General features: G+C 45.2%; 1 protein-coding gene across 1 annotated transcript in view; it reads left to right on the forward strand.

The window, feature by feature from the left end:
* ARMH4 (armadillo like helical domain containing 4) overlaps positions 1–16,003 on the forward strand; it is a gene marked incomplete at both ends in the record, with an annotated part of 42,477 nt that extends 26,474 nt beyond the window's left edge. Inside the window, 4 exons of the mRNA XM_079537823.1 lie at positions 12,261–12,292; positions 13,545–13,649; positions 15,594–15,728; positions 15,935–16,003. Coding sequence (XP_079393949.1) covers positions 12,261–12,292; positions 13,545–13,649; positions 15,594–15,728; positions 15,935–16,003 — 341 coding nt within the window. The remainder of the gene's footprint in view (positions 1–12,260; positions 12,293–13,544; positions 13,650–15,593; positions 15,729–15,934) is intronic.
* Positions 16,004–17,179: the final 1,176 nt, after the last annotated feature.

Consider the following 17,179-nt stretch of genomic DNA (forward strand, 5'->3'; position numbering starts at 1 on the left):
ATCCACCTACCACCAATATTTTCCCACTAAACCATGTCCCTTAGTACCATATCACCACGGTTCTTGAACACCTCCAGGGATGGTGACTCCAACACCTCCCTGGGCAGCCCATTTCAGCATCTGACCGCTCTTTTACAGAAGACTTTTTTCCTAATATCCAACCTGACCCTCCCCTGGCACAACTTGAGGCCATCACCTCTTGTCCTGTCACTAGTTAGACAGGAGAAGAAGCTAATTCCCACTTCAGCACAACCTTTCAGGTCATTGTAGAGAGCGATAAGGTTTCCCCCGATCCTCCTCTTCTCTAAATTAAACAATCCCAGTTCCTTCAGCTGATCCTCATAAGATTTGTGCTCCAGACTTCATTGCCCTTCTCTGGACACACTCCAGGGCCTCGATGTCTTTCTTGTAGTGAAGGACCCTAAACTGAATGCAAGTACTCCAAGTGCAGCCTCACTGGAGCTGAGTGCAGGGAGATGATCACTTTCCTGCTTCTGCTGGCTGCGCTATTTCTTACACAAGCCAGGATGCCATTGGCCTTCTTGGCCACCTGGGTATGTTGCTGGCTCATGTTCAGCCAGCTGTTGATCAGCACCCCCAGACCCTTTTCCTTTGTGCAGCCTTCCAAACACTCTGCCCCAAGCCTGTAGTGTTGCCTGTGGTTGTTGTGGCCAAAGTGCAGGACCTGGCACTTGGTCCTGTTGAACTCCATTCCACTGGCCTCAGCCCAGCAATAGAGCTTGCACAGTTCCTCATAGAACTTTCCTATCCTTAGGCATATTGGTACTTCTTCCCAACTTGGTGTCATCTGTGATAGAGTGGATATATATATATATATATATGTATATATATATATTTTACAATAGTGGTAGTGCAGCACTGGCACAGGTTGACCAATCCCTGGGGACATGCAAGGTCAGGTTGAATGGGGTTTGAGCATGTGATTGAGCTGTAGGGTGTCCGTCTTCATTGCAGGAGAATTGGACCAGATAGCCCTTAAAGATCCCTTCCAAGTCAAACAATTTTGGTCTAGTATTAAATGGGGAGGTTGGTGGTCCTGTATGTGGCAGGGGGGTTGGAGATTCATGATCCGGCCATTCTGTGTGATTCTGTGTAATTTTATCCTTTGATGAAATGAGGTGTTGTTGGAATGCCTGTATATGTGAATTAAGTTCTTCAGTGTATTTGCTGTCCTTTAAAACCAGTGTACAATCAATCCTGATCAAAAATAATTTTAGAAATTGTCCTCTGCTTGTCTGCTCCTTGGGACATGTCATTAACTTCTCTGTATGTCTATTTCTGCAGAGTATGCATTCCTGGAGGACCTGGTCCAACACTTGTCAAGTGAACAGAAAACTTTCAGTTCTGTTTCATGATTTTTGGAAGCTGTACGGTAGCTACCAGCCTTTAGATAATAAACATTTGCTGCTACTTTGGAGGCAAATTTGGCTCTGAAGCTTTATCCTTGTAAATCAGATTGTTTCTTTGTTATTTGGACAGATGATGGCAGCAAAATCAGGAGCTAATTCAGAGAGGTTCATATTCCAAAATGTCTCCTTACAGCCACATCTTATCACTATCCTAATCAGACAGTGGTCTTTGACCAGTTCCAATCAGAGTAATGCACTTTCAGTGTAAGAAAATTGTTTGAGATGATCTAAATCTGCTTGAAGAAGCAACAGACTCATTCATTTCAGAGCAGAGAGGCAAAGCACACAGAACATCCTCTGACAGCTCACTGATTTTGTATTGAGGCATTCTGAAGGCTGAGAACGCTGTTAGTGAAAACAGCACAAGGACATCCTAGCCTGTTTAATGCATCTCTGTTCTCGTGGGGAGATTTTTCTTCAGGCATGGGTGGGATCAAGGAGCTGGTGTGCAGGTAGCTAGCTGATCTAGTGAAACAAATGGAAAATGCTGATAAGAGTCTGTCTGAGGATAAATGAACCCTTTCACTTGTAGGACCAAGCAGAGCAGGCTGGGAGGTGATGATTTTACAGTGCCTGTTGTGTGGGAGCAAAAGTCAACAAGATTTTGGGATGTTCATTTGTCTTCAGAGCCTCTGTAACTACTGATGGGCACTGATGAGATTTTGTTTCTCTGCAGCCCTTGAAGCCATTGCAATTAACCTTAATTTGGAGGGACCGAGGTTAAAGTACAGTGCCAGGAAGATGTGGAGGTAGGGCTTTCCACCATCAACCTAATGGAGCCAGGCCTGCTTGTTCAAGGTGTTGAATTTGGCCTCATAGTATTTCAGAACGCCAAACAAAAACAGCCCTGCCAAAGTGCATCCCTTGAAATTGGTAGTCCAGTCATAAAACAAAATTGCTTCAGTGCCTTTCAGAGAGTTTTCATTGTGAAGATGTTTTGAGATATTTCCCCCTCTTCAGGCTTGTCCAGCTTTGTCTACCAAATAAAGATGTGGCTCCTTCATTTGGATAACCCGTCATCAGATTGTCATGCTCTGCCTCCTAGGAGAGCTTTTTCCTGTCAGCCTGGCTTCATCCCCAGCCAGCACAGTGAAACCATTTTGGTTTGATTGTCGTCATGCATCTAAGTCATTATTTCTGAGAAGTATCCATTGACTTTAAGCACTCACTGTCTCTTGAGGCCCAACTTTCAGTAGAAGCCTTGCTGCTAGCTAAAGGGGAAGCATCATCTGGATAATTGTGTTATGACATTAAAATAGAGTTTTGGGTGAGGCTGATAGAACTCAGCACTGCTCTGAACCTCTTGGTGTTGAAATGGAAATTCTGCTTCTCAGGTGGAAAGCCTGTGTCTGCATTGAAGAGATTTGTCCCTGCTTTGGGACTGGCTTTGCACTGGCTCTGCCTCATCCTGCCTCCTTTTGTCTGTAATTATCCAAATCTGCATACATCACATCTGGCTTCCCAGTCAATAGATGAAGATAATGTTGCTTGTTTATATTATATAAGAGAGCTGTTGTGAATGCAGTTAATAAAGCTGCAAAGTAGTGGAAGAGCTGAATATCATTACGTAATGAGATTTCATTTGCAATAAACAGTATGAAAAATGACTTCTTGCAAAGAGCAACAAATTGTTGTGGGTTTTTAGCCTAATTGTAGATACTTGATTCTAATTTGTTATTTGACATTTCGGTGTTAATGAAGAGTTTTAGATATAGTTACTGCATTTCTGGCAAACACATTATCATTTTCCAATGCATGCAAAGTGTTGGCTTCTTTAGAAATAGAAGAGCTGAGTAATTATCCTCATTGTGCTGCTCTGGAGAAGGCTCTGCCAGCACTAGTGGCCAGCTCCCTCTGCAGTGCAGGATGCTTCACGAAGAGTCTGCTCTCATTTGCTCTGTTCTGCACTTGGGGATCTGAGCTACAGACACATGAAATAACTTGCCCTGGAGCCCAGCCTGAACCGCTGCTGCTGGGCTTCATCACCTACAAAGCAGAACCAGGCTTTGAGCCTTGGAGCCAGCTTTTCAGTTGGCACTAGGCTTCCAAGCTTTGTGCTGCTCAGTGATAAAGCAGATGTTATCATCGTCAAGGATGGGACTTGGATCCCCATATTTCACTGTGGTCAGTGCTGTATTAACACTTCATAATGTATCAAATCCTGTTGTTTGACTTCTGGTTTGTAGAATCCTAGAATGCTAGCCTAGAATCACAGAGTCACAGAACGTTTTCTGTTCAAAGGGACCTTAATTTCCCCCAGCCCCAACCCCCTGCTGAGGGCTGGGTGCCCCCAACCAGCTCAGGCTACCCATGTCCCCATCCATGGCCTTGGGCATCTCCAGGGGTGGGGCATCCACAACTTCTCTGGACAGCCAGTTTAGCCAGTTCACTATGGAAATCTCTGTGGAGTGTAAGATCAGTGTACTTTTGAGATCCTTCAATTTGCATGTTCTCTCTCCACTGCTTTGCACTTATTCTCTTTGCAGCCTTCTTAGAGGCCATCCCCATAGGTCTGATGTGAACATCAATAGTGGCTGGGAGAGTTTGTCTCCCTACTGAAACTACTGAATTTTTCTTCTCTTCTTCCTCAGCTGGATAAAGCTTCACTTAACAGAACTTCAGCCTTCACAGTTGTGAGTTTTACCATAAGTGGAAGTGGGTATTAAGCAGCTGGAGCTTAATATATAGTCCAAGTTTTCAGCCAGGTTCATATCCACCTTTGTGGACAGTTGGTAAGGCATTATGCAAGTTAAATAAAGCTGTGTCTTTTCACGAACTCCTCATTAGCACCAAATATGAAGTTTGGGTAGGCTCACAGTAACGAGTAGCAGTTGTGTTATCACCTCCTCCCTGGAGCTGGGCTTCTTCTATGGCATGCACAGTTCTTCTTATGTTATTGAAGGTATCAGTGGATCCTACAGGCATATAATGTGGCAGAGTACCTGGACACGTTTTCTGGTAGAAGTGCTGTAATTCTGCTGAAGCTACTGAAGTTTCACCACTGAGGAGAAGTCTGAGTTTGGTTTGTTATTCTACTCCTGCAGCAGAATTGAACAGAAACAGAGAAGCAAAACGTAATCTATCATCTATACCCGTAGTATTCCCATGGTAAGGATACTAAAAGAAGTAACAAGGATTAATTTATTTTCCTGTGGTTGTACAAGAAGTCAATTGCAGGGCTATCGAACCAGTGTCAGGAGCCATAAGCCCCCATTTGGTATTTCAACACAAAAGCATTGCATCGTACTGAGAATCGATGTTCAGTTCTTGATGCAAAAGGAATGTGGGATCAGCCTTCTTTTTTGTTACCAGATGGGGGCAAATGCATTTTCCTTTGGAGACTAAGTGTGCAATGCTCAGCCTGCTGTTGTTCCTTAGCATTTGCATGAAAATGAGTCTTTGAGATAATCAGATTTTATTTCTGGTGTCTAATCGATGCTCAGGGCTTTGTGGTTTAATTACTAGAATAATTGTTTGCTGAAAACAGAGTTCAATATCTACTTTTTTCCTTTGAAAGCCAACTCCATCATTTTTATTTCCAGCCATTTAGCACTTTATTGATCTTTGTGTCATTTCTTGACAAATGCTGCATCTTTCCAGCCAAAATAAAGGCCAAATCTTGAAATAAGAAAAATAAATTATTTGTCTTAAATACAAAAATGGAAAATGCCCCATTTCAGTATTGCTTGCTGCAGGCAGATCATTCATATGGTGTCCCCAGGAAAAATGGTTCTGAAAAGTACATTCGCTCTATATAGATGGGAAAAACAACCAAGCCAAGAACATTTTCAGAACCTGATGACTGTTAGACTTTAACTGAGATACAGAGAGAAATTTTGCAGTTTAACTGCTGCTCTTTTAAGATAGATAAGAAGGTGTTAACGGGACATGGAAGTCTAGTGGCTTGCACTTAGAGAAAGGTGAAGTGAAGGGTGGATTGAGAAGCAGCATAGAGAAATCATAGAATCGTTTGAGTTGGAAGGAACCTTTAAAGGTCATCTCCTCTCCTACAAACTGAGATACCCACAGCTTAGAGCCTCATCCAACCTGACCATGGGTATCTCCAAGGACAGGCACCCACCACTTCTCTGGGCAACCTGTGCCAGTGCTTCACCACCCTTAGTGTAAAAAACCTTATATCCAGTCTCAGTCTCTCCTCTTTCAGTTTGAAACCACTGCCTCTCCTTGCTGTATGCAGCAGGAACATGTGGCCTCAGCTGGAGGTTTTGATGGTATTGAGCCACAAATCAGCGCCTGTTGTTCTGCTGTTGTCTTACAGCTGCAATGGGATGCTGGTAAAGGAAAGATATGCAAGGCTCTCTCTGGCTTTTTTTGTTCCTCCTCTCACAGCATCCAGTTTTAATTTGGTAAAAGGTAGCAGTCTTTCCAAGATTACTGAGAATGATGCTGGGTTGTGGAGAGGAAAATAGGCTTGTTGAAAAATGGGCATTAAAAAGTAGCTTGAGATAAATTTCCATTTTGTTTTGTACTAACTTATGGGGTTAAATCTGACAGTTGTAACCAGACTAAACCACCTGGGGGTGTTCAAGAACTGTGGAGATGTGGCACTGAGGGACACGGTCAGTGGGCACAGTGGGGGTGAGTTGTTGGTTGGACTGGATGGTCTTAGTGGTCCTTTCCAACCTTAATGATTCTATGATTCTATGATGCTACAAAGAGTTTATGTTCTAAAGTCACATCCTCAGTTGCTATAAATCAGGAAGTGGACAGCTAAGGATCTCTATACACCATATAAAGCATTTTTTAAAACCTGTCATTAAGGCTGAGAGATGCTTACAAGTGAATGGTGATGCTTTCCCCATAAGGCATGGCCATGGGATTCTGCAGTGCATGTGTGGCTTGCCTGGAATAATGGCCATGCCAATCATTACACCTCTGATGCTTCTTGTTAAATTCCAGTTGTTTACAACTTTGCCTGCCAAATTTTAAATGCTGGGACTGAAATCTTCAGCACTACTTGCGCCAGACTTTCTGAGCCTTTAATTAGAGTTCGGCTGCTATGGTGAATGAAGAGGGGGAAAAAAATACAGCAATAATTTTTTTACTGGGAGACATTTCTTTACTTGTGAACTTTTCAGCTTAGTAACCTGAATAGCCTCTGCATGGAGTTTATTTACATATTGCTATCCAATTACTACTACATAAGTGTGGCAGGTGAGATCAGCTAAAGCAGAGCGGCTTCTTGCTGCTGCTAAGTCCATGTTTCACTGCAGGAGCTGTGCAGAGTGGTGGAGCACTTGGCCCAGTGTGAGCACTGGCAGAGGCATTGCTATTCCCATAAGCAACATTTGCATCTCACCTCCCAGAGCGCGTGTAGTTTTGTATGCTGTGCGATCCCGTAGATGTGTGATCATACAATGATTGTCACAGCCTGCATCCTGCTGATGCCTTGTGCTCTTTGGATGCTGAGAGGTTTTCTACCTTCACTGCGTTTTAACATCTTGTGCCTGTCTGGGATCACTGAGGGAAAAACAAACAGTTCATCTAAGCCAACAAATGATTTCGAGGCACCGCGGAACTGAGTTTACAGGGAAATGCAAAGGCTGAAAGGCAGAGCTGTTGCCAGCTTCAAAGATCAAAGTGGAAAATGGCTGAAAAAGGGAGAAATCAGGAGGAAGCTGACTGCATGCTGTGGAGATGGCAGTGTGGAAAGGATCTTTGTGGTAGGGGAAGGAGTTAGGAAGTGCACCTCAGCTTCTTAGATATGATGGTTGGTGGCCCTACAAGTGGCAGGGGGTTGGAGCTTCATGGTCCTTGAGGTCCCTTCCAACCCAAGCTATTCTATGATTCTTTGATTGTATGATTCTGCTTGCTGGGGTGAGCATGGCCATTTCTCCCTTTCTTTGTGCGGCTGTGGCAGAAATTCATCAAAATTCTTGTCAAGTAGAAATAGTTTTTCTTCTGGAATTAAAAATATGCTGCCTTCCAGCAGAATGCCATTTTCTCTATTATTTATTTGTGCTTGTAAGTAAATTGGCAGTTGTATTTTCTAAGGAAAGGGAGCTGATGCAGCCTTGTGCCATTAAGTTGTCAGAGCGAGCAGACGAAGCACGGAGCGTTTCTGCAAAATTGCTCTCCGTACTCTCATTTAAAAGAAAGTTTTACCTGCAAGAGAAAGAGATGAAATCTGTGACATACAGAATGGATTGCCTGATGTCTCCAGACTGATTTAAAGCAATCGATCTACTCTTTATTTTTAAGGTTTTAAGGCCTGTGAAGGAGCGAGGTGTGCAGCTCGGGGTTTGTGCATGCCTTTGTGCGTGGAAATGGGGAGGAGGGGAGCTGCCTACAGCAAATTGCTTGCACTGGGGCATAGCAAGGAGACTGAGCAGGAGGAGCATAAGATGCCGTCCTTCAGGCCTTGCCTCTGCCCTTTGGAGTGTATATGGAAACTTGGGTGCCACGCTTTCAAAACTAGTTGCTGTGTTTGTGATGGAGAACTGTTAAGAGGAAAGATGCTTGCTGTACAGATCGCTATCAACACGTTCTGGGTTGAAGATGTGATGGCTGGGTGTGAAAATACACCGAGGTGTGCAGGTCAGAGGGAGAATGTGCTGTTTTGTCGTGGAAAAATAGGATTGCTTTAGGTGATAAAAAGGGAAATATGATTAAAACAAGCTGATAAATTGGAAACTGAAGCGACAAGATAACATAGCAGGGCATTCAAGACAAGAAGGAAGAACTGAAACCGATGGGGTGAGGGCATGAATTATTGATTGCAATCTTCACCAGTAGGATGTCGTTGCATTTTCTTATCTCGGGAAGGGAGAGAACAAATGAGAAGTGAACAGAATTATTAAGCAACTTTATCATGGTGTTGGAGTGGATAATTAGGCAATGAGGATTATTCCTAGTGGACAAAGCATGCAGCCCAGCGGACTTGTGCTCCTGATTTCTGAGGACACTGGTGGGGAAGCAGGAAGAAGCTTCTGGAGAGATGTTGAACAGTGCATTAGATCAGGGGTAAACCCTGAGACTGGTGCTTTGCAGCAGGTTTGAAATGAGAGCAAAAGGGGATTCCAGAGGCCTGGCCAGTGAGAAAGAGTGTAGTTGAAGATGAGCAGACCTCTGAATAGAAGAAGTGAGACTGTGGGCAAAGGCCACCTGCAAGTATTGAGGGAAGGGAGGGGACTGGCAGCGTCCTAGCCTATTCCTTTTCAGTTCTCTGTTGTAAGTTATACCCAATCACTCCCTCTTTCAAGAGGAGCCCTGGGAAAAAAAAAAACAAACAACAAATGAGCAGCTTTGTGTTTGCTGGCTGAATCCAGTCTTATAGGGGTTGCAATGCTGTGGGACACGGTGGAAAGCTGAGGGGCTCAAAAATATCTCAGAGGAGAATAATCTGTAGTCTCCAACTGCCTGTTTTGTCCTTTGAAACCACAGATGAAATCAGTGGGAGAAGACTCTGGAGGGGCACGTGAGATATAAGGAGCTGCAGCCCCAGATTTTAGGGTCTCTGATGCAGAAAGCAGAACCATCTCTCACAGGAGCTAATGTGGATTCCTAGTGTTATAGTGTCCATGGTGAAAGGTGTTTTTGGACCATCTGAGCTACGTAAAATCACCTCTTGCCTGTCTTCTGAGCCTTCAGCCTGCCTCTGGCCAAATCCAGACTCACAGGAAGGGTTTGGTTATGGATCTTCCTGACTCTGCCTTCGGGCTGGAGTCTTCCAAGGAATCATAGATCTGTTTGAGTTGGAAGGGACCTCCAAAGGTCATCAAGTTCAACTCACCTGCAATGAACAGAGACATAAAAAAGGGCTGTGCCAGCACCACAGACTGCAGCCTACCTCGTCCAATGAGCACGACACCTTTAGTGTTGACACTGTGGCTGCTTAATGGCTGCCTGCACACTTTTGAGGGGCAAAAAGGACTAAAAATAGCACGATACATCTGTAACTGAACTCATCCCAGTTGCTCAGATTCCAATTCCAGCTGTGCTCTGTGTTTGGCATAGGCCTGTCATTCCCTGTGCAGCTCAGACTGGCCTGTGCCGGTCATCTTAAGCTAGATGTTATTTAAAATCAATTTGAGGAGATGCAAATGTTATATAAATCACTGAGGAAATATCAGATTATGCATGCAATTTTCAGAAGTGCTCCACAGTGGTCTGACTCAGCTCCCTGCGGAGCCCAGGGTTCAGCATTAAGCAAGGGCAGAGTTGGTGCTGGTCACTATCCTCAAAAATCATAGGAGAGGAGCTGGCACTGCAGACCTTTAGGATTGATGTTGCACCCAGAGGCTGAAGCCATTTGTTCAGGACACTGAACGATCAGGGAAGGCAAAAAAAGAAGAGGATGAAAAATACATGGAATAGAGTATTTGTTAGCGATTATTTGCTTGGCCTCATTGGCAAGTCACCTGGTGTTCTTGGAAAGCTTTTTGTTTCTCTGAGAAATTGCAATCCATAGTGTTCCTCTTCCAAGACCAAGTTCAGAATACTCATGATGTATAATTATGCCTAAGGAGAGGCTGCAGTCCAGAATCAATTGATGATAGCCATTAAGCATAGATATAAATCCTGACTTGATAAAAGGCCCTGTTTCCTCCCCACACTTAGCATCCACATATATGTAAAGAACTGGAACACAAAGTGCTTGGTTTCAGTGACACAGTGGCTTGTCATTTCCTCAGAGATGTTAAAATAGTTCCGTGTATGAGTAGCATCAAAAGTGTTTGTCACACTCAGCAATCTGGTGCACACCGACCTGTCACAGGAGCCAACCAGCAGCCTGTGGCCACATGAGAGCATCTCACAGAGGTGTCCAGCCTGGCACGTACCACATGGTGTCGTTCTCAGGCTGATTCCCAAAGGTGTCTGACATGTGCTCTACCTTGCTGAAAACAAGGTTGGTTTTAATAATAGGCAATTGTATAAATAGCAAATGTGAATCTGTACCGTAGCATCTGTGGGTCCCGTCGGACGTGCTGATGTTTTGTGGAGAAGAGGGGAACAAGGCCAAAATTTGTATTTGTTGAAAGTAGAGTATAATTAGATGATCTCTCCAGTGGAAATAGCAGCCCCTACATGCAAACTGTCAGAAATACTGCCGAGTTAATTGCTGCTTTAGAGGCACTGATGTTCAGTTGCAAGAAAGTGGGTCGACTATTGACAAGATCACCGATGCAATGTAATTATTGTGGAAGCCATATAAAAATAGGCTTTGTGCTTAGCTAGAGCTGTGGCCGGCTGAGCATCGTGGCAGCTTTAGCTGTGTCTGTGTATGCACTGCAGGGACACACATAGCTGCCTGTATGCGTGCACTGAGGACATCAGTCAAGATCTTCCAAGCGTGTGCTGTGATTTTGAAACCATTTTTGTGTGTCCCCGACTCACAGTCACTGGTCCTCCTGGTATGTGACACAACCGTATCATGAAAAATGAGAGTCAGCTGAAGGCTCTTTGGCAAGAGTTTTGGGATGGTTTCCTTTGCTTTGCAGTATTTGTGGTTTTTCTAATTACCTCCTAACCACTGTGCTTCTTGGTATGTATGTGAGACCTAAGGGTTATCTAATGACACATGTGTACACCAACATGCAAGCCCTAACATTGCTAACAAAAGCTTTGAAGGGTGCTCCTGTAAAAGGCAGGCTTGGAAGTAGAGTCTCCCTCCATAAACATTGCGTTCCATTTGGGATCTAACATACTTTGAGGGAAATAACCCACGGAAAGATATGGGCACAGCAGAAGTTCCACGTGTGTCCCTTTGGAGTAAGAGATCCTTGCTCAGGGCTTAAAGCACAGTTGCTGAACTCTGATACCTCTAACTCATTTCTTGATTATCTCCTGTGAGTAAGAATTCATTGAAGCAACAATAGGAAGGGGAACGGCTGTTTGTGAAGTGGATTGTGATAGAACAAGGGGAAATGATCTTAAACTGAGACAGGGGAGGTTTAGATTAGATATTAGGAGGAAGTTTTTCACCTAGAGGGTGGTGAGGCACTGAAACAGGTTGCCCAAGGAGGCTGTGGATGCCCCATCCCTGCAGGCATTCAAGGCCAGGCTGGATGTGGCTCTGGGCAGCCTGGGCTGCTGGTTGGTGACCCTGCACACAGCAGGGGGTTGGAACTGGATGAGCATTTTGGTCCTTTGCAACCCAGGCCATTCTATGATATGATATGATATGTTATGATATGATACAATATGATAAAGTGCTCAGCATTTTGTCCTCCATGCAGAGCAGACAAATGTAGAACTGCCGATGGAGTCACTGAGTTATGCACTCAATGCCAAGCAGTTCTTTGATACCTGTTTCAGATTTCCTCCCCAGTACATGCCACTAAAGACCTCACATTCTTGGATATCCCATTTTGTGGGCCATGTGTGGACTGTTAGGAAATAAAAGTGCCTGTGATGGCAGTACAAACTTCCTTGGTTTGGTATTTCAGCTCCTCCAGGACTCTCCCTGTCAGTAGATGGTACATGGTGGTAACCCAGAGCAGACAGTGGCTGCTTCCAGAAAAGCAGGACAATAGAAAACAAGGAATGCCTTCTTAGGTGTCAGTACAGACTTGTGCCTAACAGAGGATAGAGCATCTGTAGGGAGGCCAGTGAAGGAGACAGCCACGCTGCAGGGTTATCTCCTTGTCCGACATCCCAGTGTATGGATGAGAAGTTCTTGTTCAAAAAGAATTTCTCGTGTTGATTTGCTGCATTTTCTCTTCTTTGTGAACGAAAAGAGTGGAAATCTAATAAAAAGTGTTATCAGCTTGTCAAGTTAATTAGTATCTATTTCAATACTATGATTATTATCTGTTACTAATGAATATAAGTAAGAGGATTCTAACTTCTTTTTGTCTTATTTTTCAGTGAGAAGCTGGATGGAGAAGCTGAAAGATAAGGTAGGAGGCTCAGTGTTTCTCTCAATGACTTTAAAAGCAGAAATGTTTTTACCTGCAGGAATAAATAAGCTTTTGCCAGTGCAGTTTGTTCTGTCTACAAAGACAATTGAGAAAGGGCTTAACATTTCCACTGGGAGACAATGAACCAGCTGCTGCTGTTGTGTAGATTGGTGTAAATCCACAGCATATCACTGACAGGTAGCTAAGAGCAAAATGAAAGACAGAGGTGTTGGATGGACTTCTCCGCACCAGATGGTCGCCTTCTCTTCTAGCTCCCAGAGGTACATTTTTATTGCCCTCAAGTTTCCCCCACCCCTTTTCTCTCAGCCCAAAGCTTGGCTCTGGCTGTGTGCTTTAGCATCAGCTCAGGGCCAGACCTCTCCTGCCTCATATACAGGAAGAGCTGCCAGATCCTGGAGGTAGAAGGAGTGAACATAGGGCAACTGAAAAGATACCAGACCCTGATCTTTTCTCCCTGACATTGCAAAGTGGTGGTATGTGCAATGAGTTGTACCAGCCACAGACTGATAAATTTTCAGGCTCTGCTATCCTAGGGCAAATATTAACATTTTGAAATGATTGTGAAACCTTCCAAATGCTTTGTTGACAGTGGTAAAGCAATGAAGCTAGAAATGAAGTGACAGGAGTGTTTCAAGGCAGTAATATGTTGTGGCTCAATGGGGCTTAGAAACTCTTCAATAGGATCAGAGACAATACAGATAAAAAGACAAAGAATGAAGAGCTCTGGCCCCTGAAAACACATAGAATCATTGAATGGTTGGATTGGAAATGACCTTAAAGCCCATCCAGTTCCACCCCCTGCCGTGGGCTGGGTGCCCCAAGCAGCTCAGGCTGCCCAGGGCCCCATCCAGGGCCATGGGCCCTGGGCACCTCTGGGGATGGGGCACCCACAATCTCTTTGGGCAACGAATTCCAGTGACTCACTGCCCTCTAAGTAAAGAATATCTTCCTAACATCTAATCCAAATTTCCCCCTTTTTAGTTTAAAGCCATTCCCCCTTTTCCTATCACTGTCTGCCTCTGTTAAAAGTTTGTCTTCCAACAGAGATGAGTTTGAGCAGACTGTCACCCAGTGAACAATGTCCTCCCACATGATCCCCACTGAATTTCAGCAGCACCAGATTTGAAAAGAAAGAATGGGTCTGGGTGTCAGTTTTCAAGGACTGAGGAGCGAAAGGGTTGAGGAGGATTTGTGCCCAGCCCTCGTTGAGTTGATTTTCTACCCACAATAGGAAGGAGACATATCTAGTGTCAACTTTGCTCATAGCAGAGCATCCTGGCATGGGATTCAGCCAGAACAAGCGTTGCAAGGACAGAGAATGGTTTTCCCAGCAAAGGTAAAAAAAAGCAGACACTGAGGCTGGTTGGGTGCCTGGAGGGATTACAGCATGCACGTGTGTCACCTGCTCACACCAGAGCTACCCAGCTGCACCGCACGAGCCAGGGGGCATCATGTGCCTTCTGTGTATTTCACTTTGTTTCTTGTTGGCTACCCGTTTATGTCCCCACGAGGGGGATGCATGTTTCTGTTTCTAGCAGAGTTGCTGTCTGGGGTCTGACCCTTTGCAACATTGATATAACCAATCTGCTGGTATGCACTGAAAAGAAAGAAATCTCCTTCCTGCAGGGTATGGCACTGGGGAAGGCAGATCTTTCATCTTGCTCATTTTTTCCCCCAGAAAAGCCCAGCAAAACCCACTCCTCACCACCAACCAAGTGGTGATGAACCAAACCATGCACAAATCACGTCTGCACACCCTGTTTCCTCCTTTCTCTTGTTGTCAGCACCAGTCTTAATACCCGCCCTTTCCATGTGCTGTTGGCAGAGCCCTATCAAAGAGCCATAGGACATCCTGAGTTGGAAGGAACCCATAAGGAGCATCGAGTCCAACTCCTGGCTTCACACAGCAGCACTCAAAAACCAGACCCTGTGTCTGAGAGCATTGTCCAGATGCTCCTTGACCTTCATCAGCTTCGGGCCATGCCCTTTGGGGCAGAGCCTTTCCCTGGTATCCAACCTGATCCTCCCCTGTCCTCTCTGCCAGGAAGGTCAATATGAGGAACTGGGGTCCATAAAGAAATCTCATCTTCCCTGTGGGCAGTGGATGAGAAAGTGGCTTTGGAGCTGCCTGTAGAGTAGGTTTTATATCAAACAAATGCCAAAGCCCTCTCAGGTTGGGCCACATGATGCAGGAGGGCTGGGAGGACAGATCCTGGAGCTGATTCACGACGCAGGCATCTGGGGTACAAACCATTGGTGTGGTTGTTGAGGAAGGCTGTAAAAGGACATGGGTTGAGCAGGCTGGAAATGCTCATGGACAGACTGGAGAGTTCATCATATTAAAACCAATGATTTCTGATGCAGAAACTCAGCTGGACAGCAGCAAAAAAGGCATTTCCAACCTTCCGTTGCCTCCTGTGCCAGCAGCACTGTTCCCAGAAATAGAACTACCCACGCTGCACTAATTAGGTCATCCGATTAAAGTGCCTTAATTGCCGGGTGGAGGTGCAGGCTTTTTGCCATGTTCTCACTCACCTCCTTTCTTGGGTGCCACACAGAACTCCCTGCAAAGTGCAGTGCTGAGCAGGGCTGACTTTGCTGGGAGGCACTGCAGGATGCAGCCATGAGCTCTATCATCCAGGCATGAAGGTGTTCCTATTTAAAGAGCCCAGCAGGATCTGGAGGGGTCTGTGAGAGCCAAACAGCTCTCGTTAGCATTGTTTCTGTCCCAGATGAAAGCAGTTGATTCCATTCTTCAGATAAGCACATGAATTGTGCATCTGTCATCAGCGGATGTAAAATCTATTCCGGTTTGTAGATGGGGAAAGGTAAAGCTGCAGAGAATGAAGGCAGCACTGACAGGATGTGAGCTGTGCCTGCCTGCCCTGCTCCACTGAGACCCCAGCCTGAGCTAAGTGAGGATGCTGTAACAATTTGGGAGTTTAAATCTTAATTTTCACTTCAACAGTAAAATAATAAGCACTTGGAAATATTTTCCAAAGGATTTCAAACTTTTCTATATTATTCATGGAAGCCAAGGGGTTTCCAGGTGGGCTGGCTGGGGCTACCCTCATTTCCACCCCATGGTGTGTGAACACAGCTGGTTTGGCATTTCAACTCTTTCACAGACCAAGACGTTGTGTCCCTTCCTGGAAACCTCGTCCTATGCAGGTGATGATAAGGTTTCAAATACAGAGAAAAGTAAGAGAAGCACGAGGTTGGAAAAGGATTCTGAAGGGATGCTGTTGTGAGTGCTGCTTAGTCTGTCTCTCTCCCACAGGCAGGATACATGTCAGGGATGCTGGTTCCTGTAGGAGTCGGGATAGCTGGAGCCCTCTTTATCCTTGGAGCACTCTACAGCATTAAGATTATGAGTCGCCGGAGGAGGAACGGCTCCAAGAGGCATAAAAGAAAGGTAGAGCAACTGCCAAGAAAGGGAAAACCCTGATCTTCCCCACCGCTTTCCAGTTCATTATCTTGGTTGTAATCTGGTGATGGAGGGCGGTTTCTATGGAGCAATGTACACTGGAGCTCTCAGGTGGAGTGCTGGGGGAGGGATCCAGATGCTGCTCCTTTTACTTTTGTGGGTGAAGATCTTTAACATTTCTTTTTTACCCCCAGCAGAGGGAATTTAACAGCATGCAAGACCGAGTAATGCTCCTAGCCGACAGCTCTGAAGACGAATTCTGAATTGAACTGCAGTGTCCTTGTGATATCCAGTGACTTGTAAAAGGAGTGAGGGGAGGAAAAGAAGAGAAGGAAGGACTTTCTGCTGCATCGCTGCTCTCAGCCACCCCAAACACTGAGCAGTGGTTGGTACCACCCCGTCGAACCAGCATGCTATGCTCTACGTGTACTGCGCAGTGATGTTTGTTTTGATACAGTAGTGAGATTTCACATTTGCACCCGGCGCCTCATTCAGATCCACAGCACGTCTTGTTGCAGCTGGAGCTGATCTGTACGGATGATTGTTTTCCTATTATCCTGGTGTACTATTTCAGACCTGGCTGGCAGTAATCTAATCATAACAATAGCTCTCACCTAACCCAGGAATGGAAATCTTTACTGTGAATGACTTCTGTCCAATTTGTTAATTTTAAGTGTTAACATTACCTGAGCTAGAGTTCATTAGTGCTGAGATTAGCTGCTCTGCTTAATTAATGAATTACCCACTTGAACTGTATCCCTCATCATCTGAGAAGTGCCCGAGTATAGTGTTGTTGATACAGTTTGAAGCACATTTCTACGCTCTTTTCCCCAGTTCCCTCCTTTTACAACCTCTGCCTTTAGCTCTGCTCCTCGCTTCTTGGAAACACGTGGGAATGGCCTCAACTTTTGATTCATGACAAAAAATTTTAGTCCATTTTCTACCAGCACTGTCTGTTACAGCACAATAAATACCAGCGCTCACGTACTGATGGGTAGTCTTGCATGGATCCCTTAGCTTTTGTTCAGTGTGCAGGTAGGTAAAAGGAAAGCCAGGTCAGAGGTTTCCTCAGCTTCTGCCGCCTGTTTCTAGGCACTAGAGACTGCTTCTCCTGGTTGCGTTCACATTGAGATGGCAGTGGAGCTCGTCTCCTTCCCCAGCTGCAAGTTGCATTTTCAGCCCCCTGAAAGCTCCATGAACGGCAGAACTTTTGGGATATCTGATGGGTCTTGTCTCCATGCCACAAGGAAGGCACCAAAGGTTGAACTGTCAGGGTGTCATGAGGTTCCTGGCTGCTGGAAAGCAGCAGTAGTCCCAGTTGGAGGCATGTCCATGGGAGGTGAGCTGGTTGAGTTGGGAACTCTTGGTCATGGGGAAGATGTGTAGCTGTAGGACAGACGGCTGTGGAGGGCTGTGGAGATGGATCCTAACGGTGCCTT

The sequence above is a fragment of the Tetrao urogallus genome (genome assembly GCF_951394365.1).
Source record: "Tetrao urogallus genome assembly, chromosome: 6".
Classification (NCBI taxonomy): domain Eukaryota; kingdom Metazoa; phylum Chordata; class Aves; order Galliformes; family Phasianidae; genus Tetrao; species Tetrao urogallus.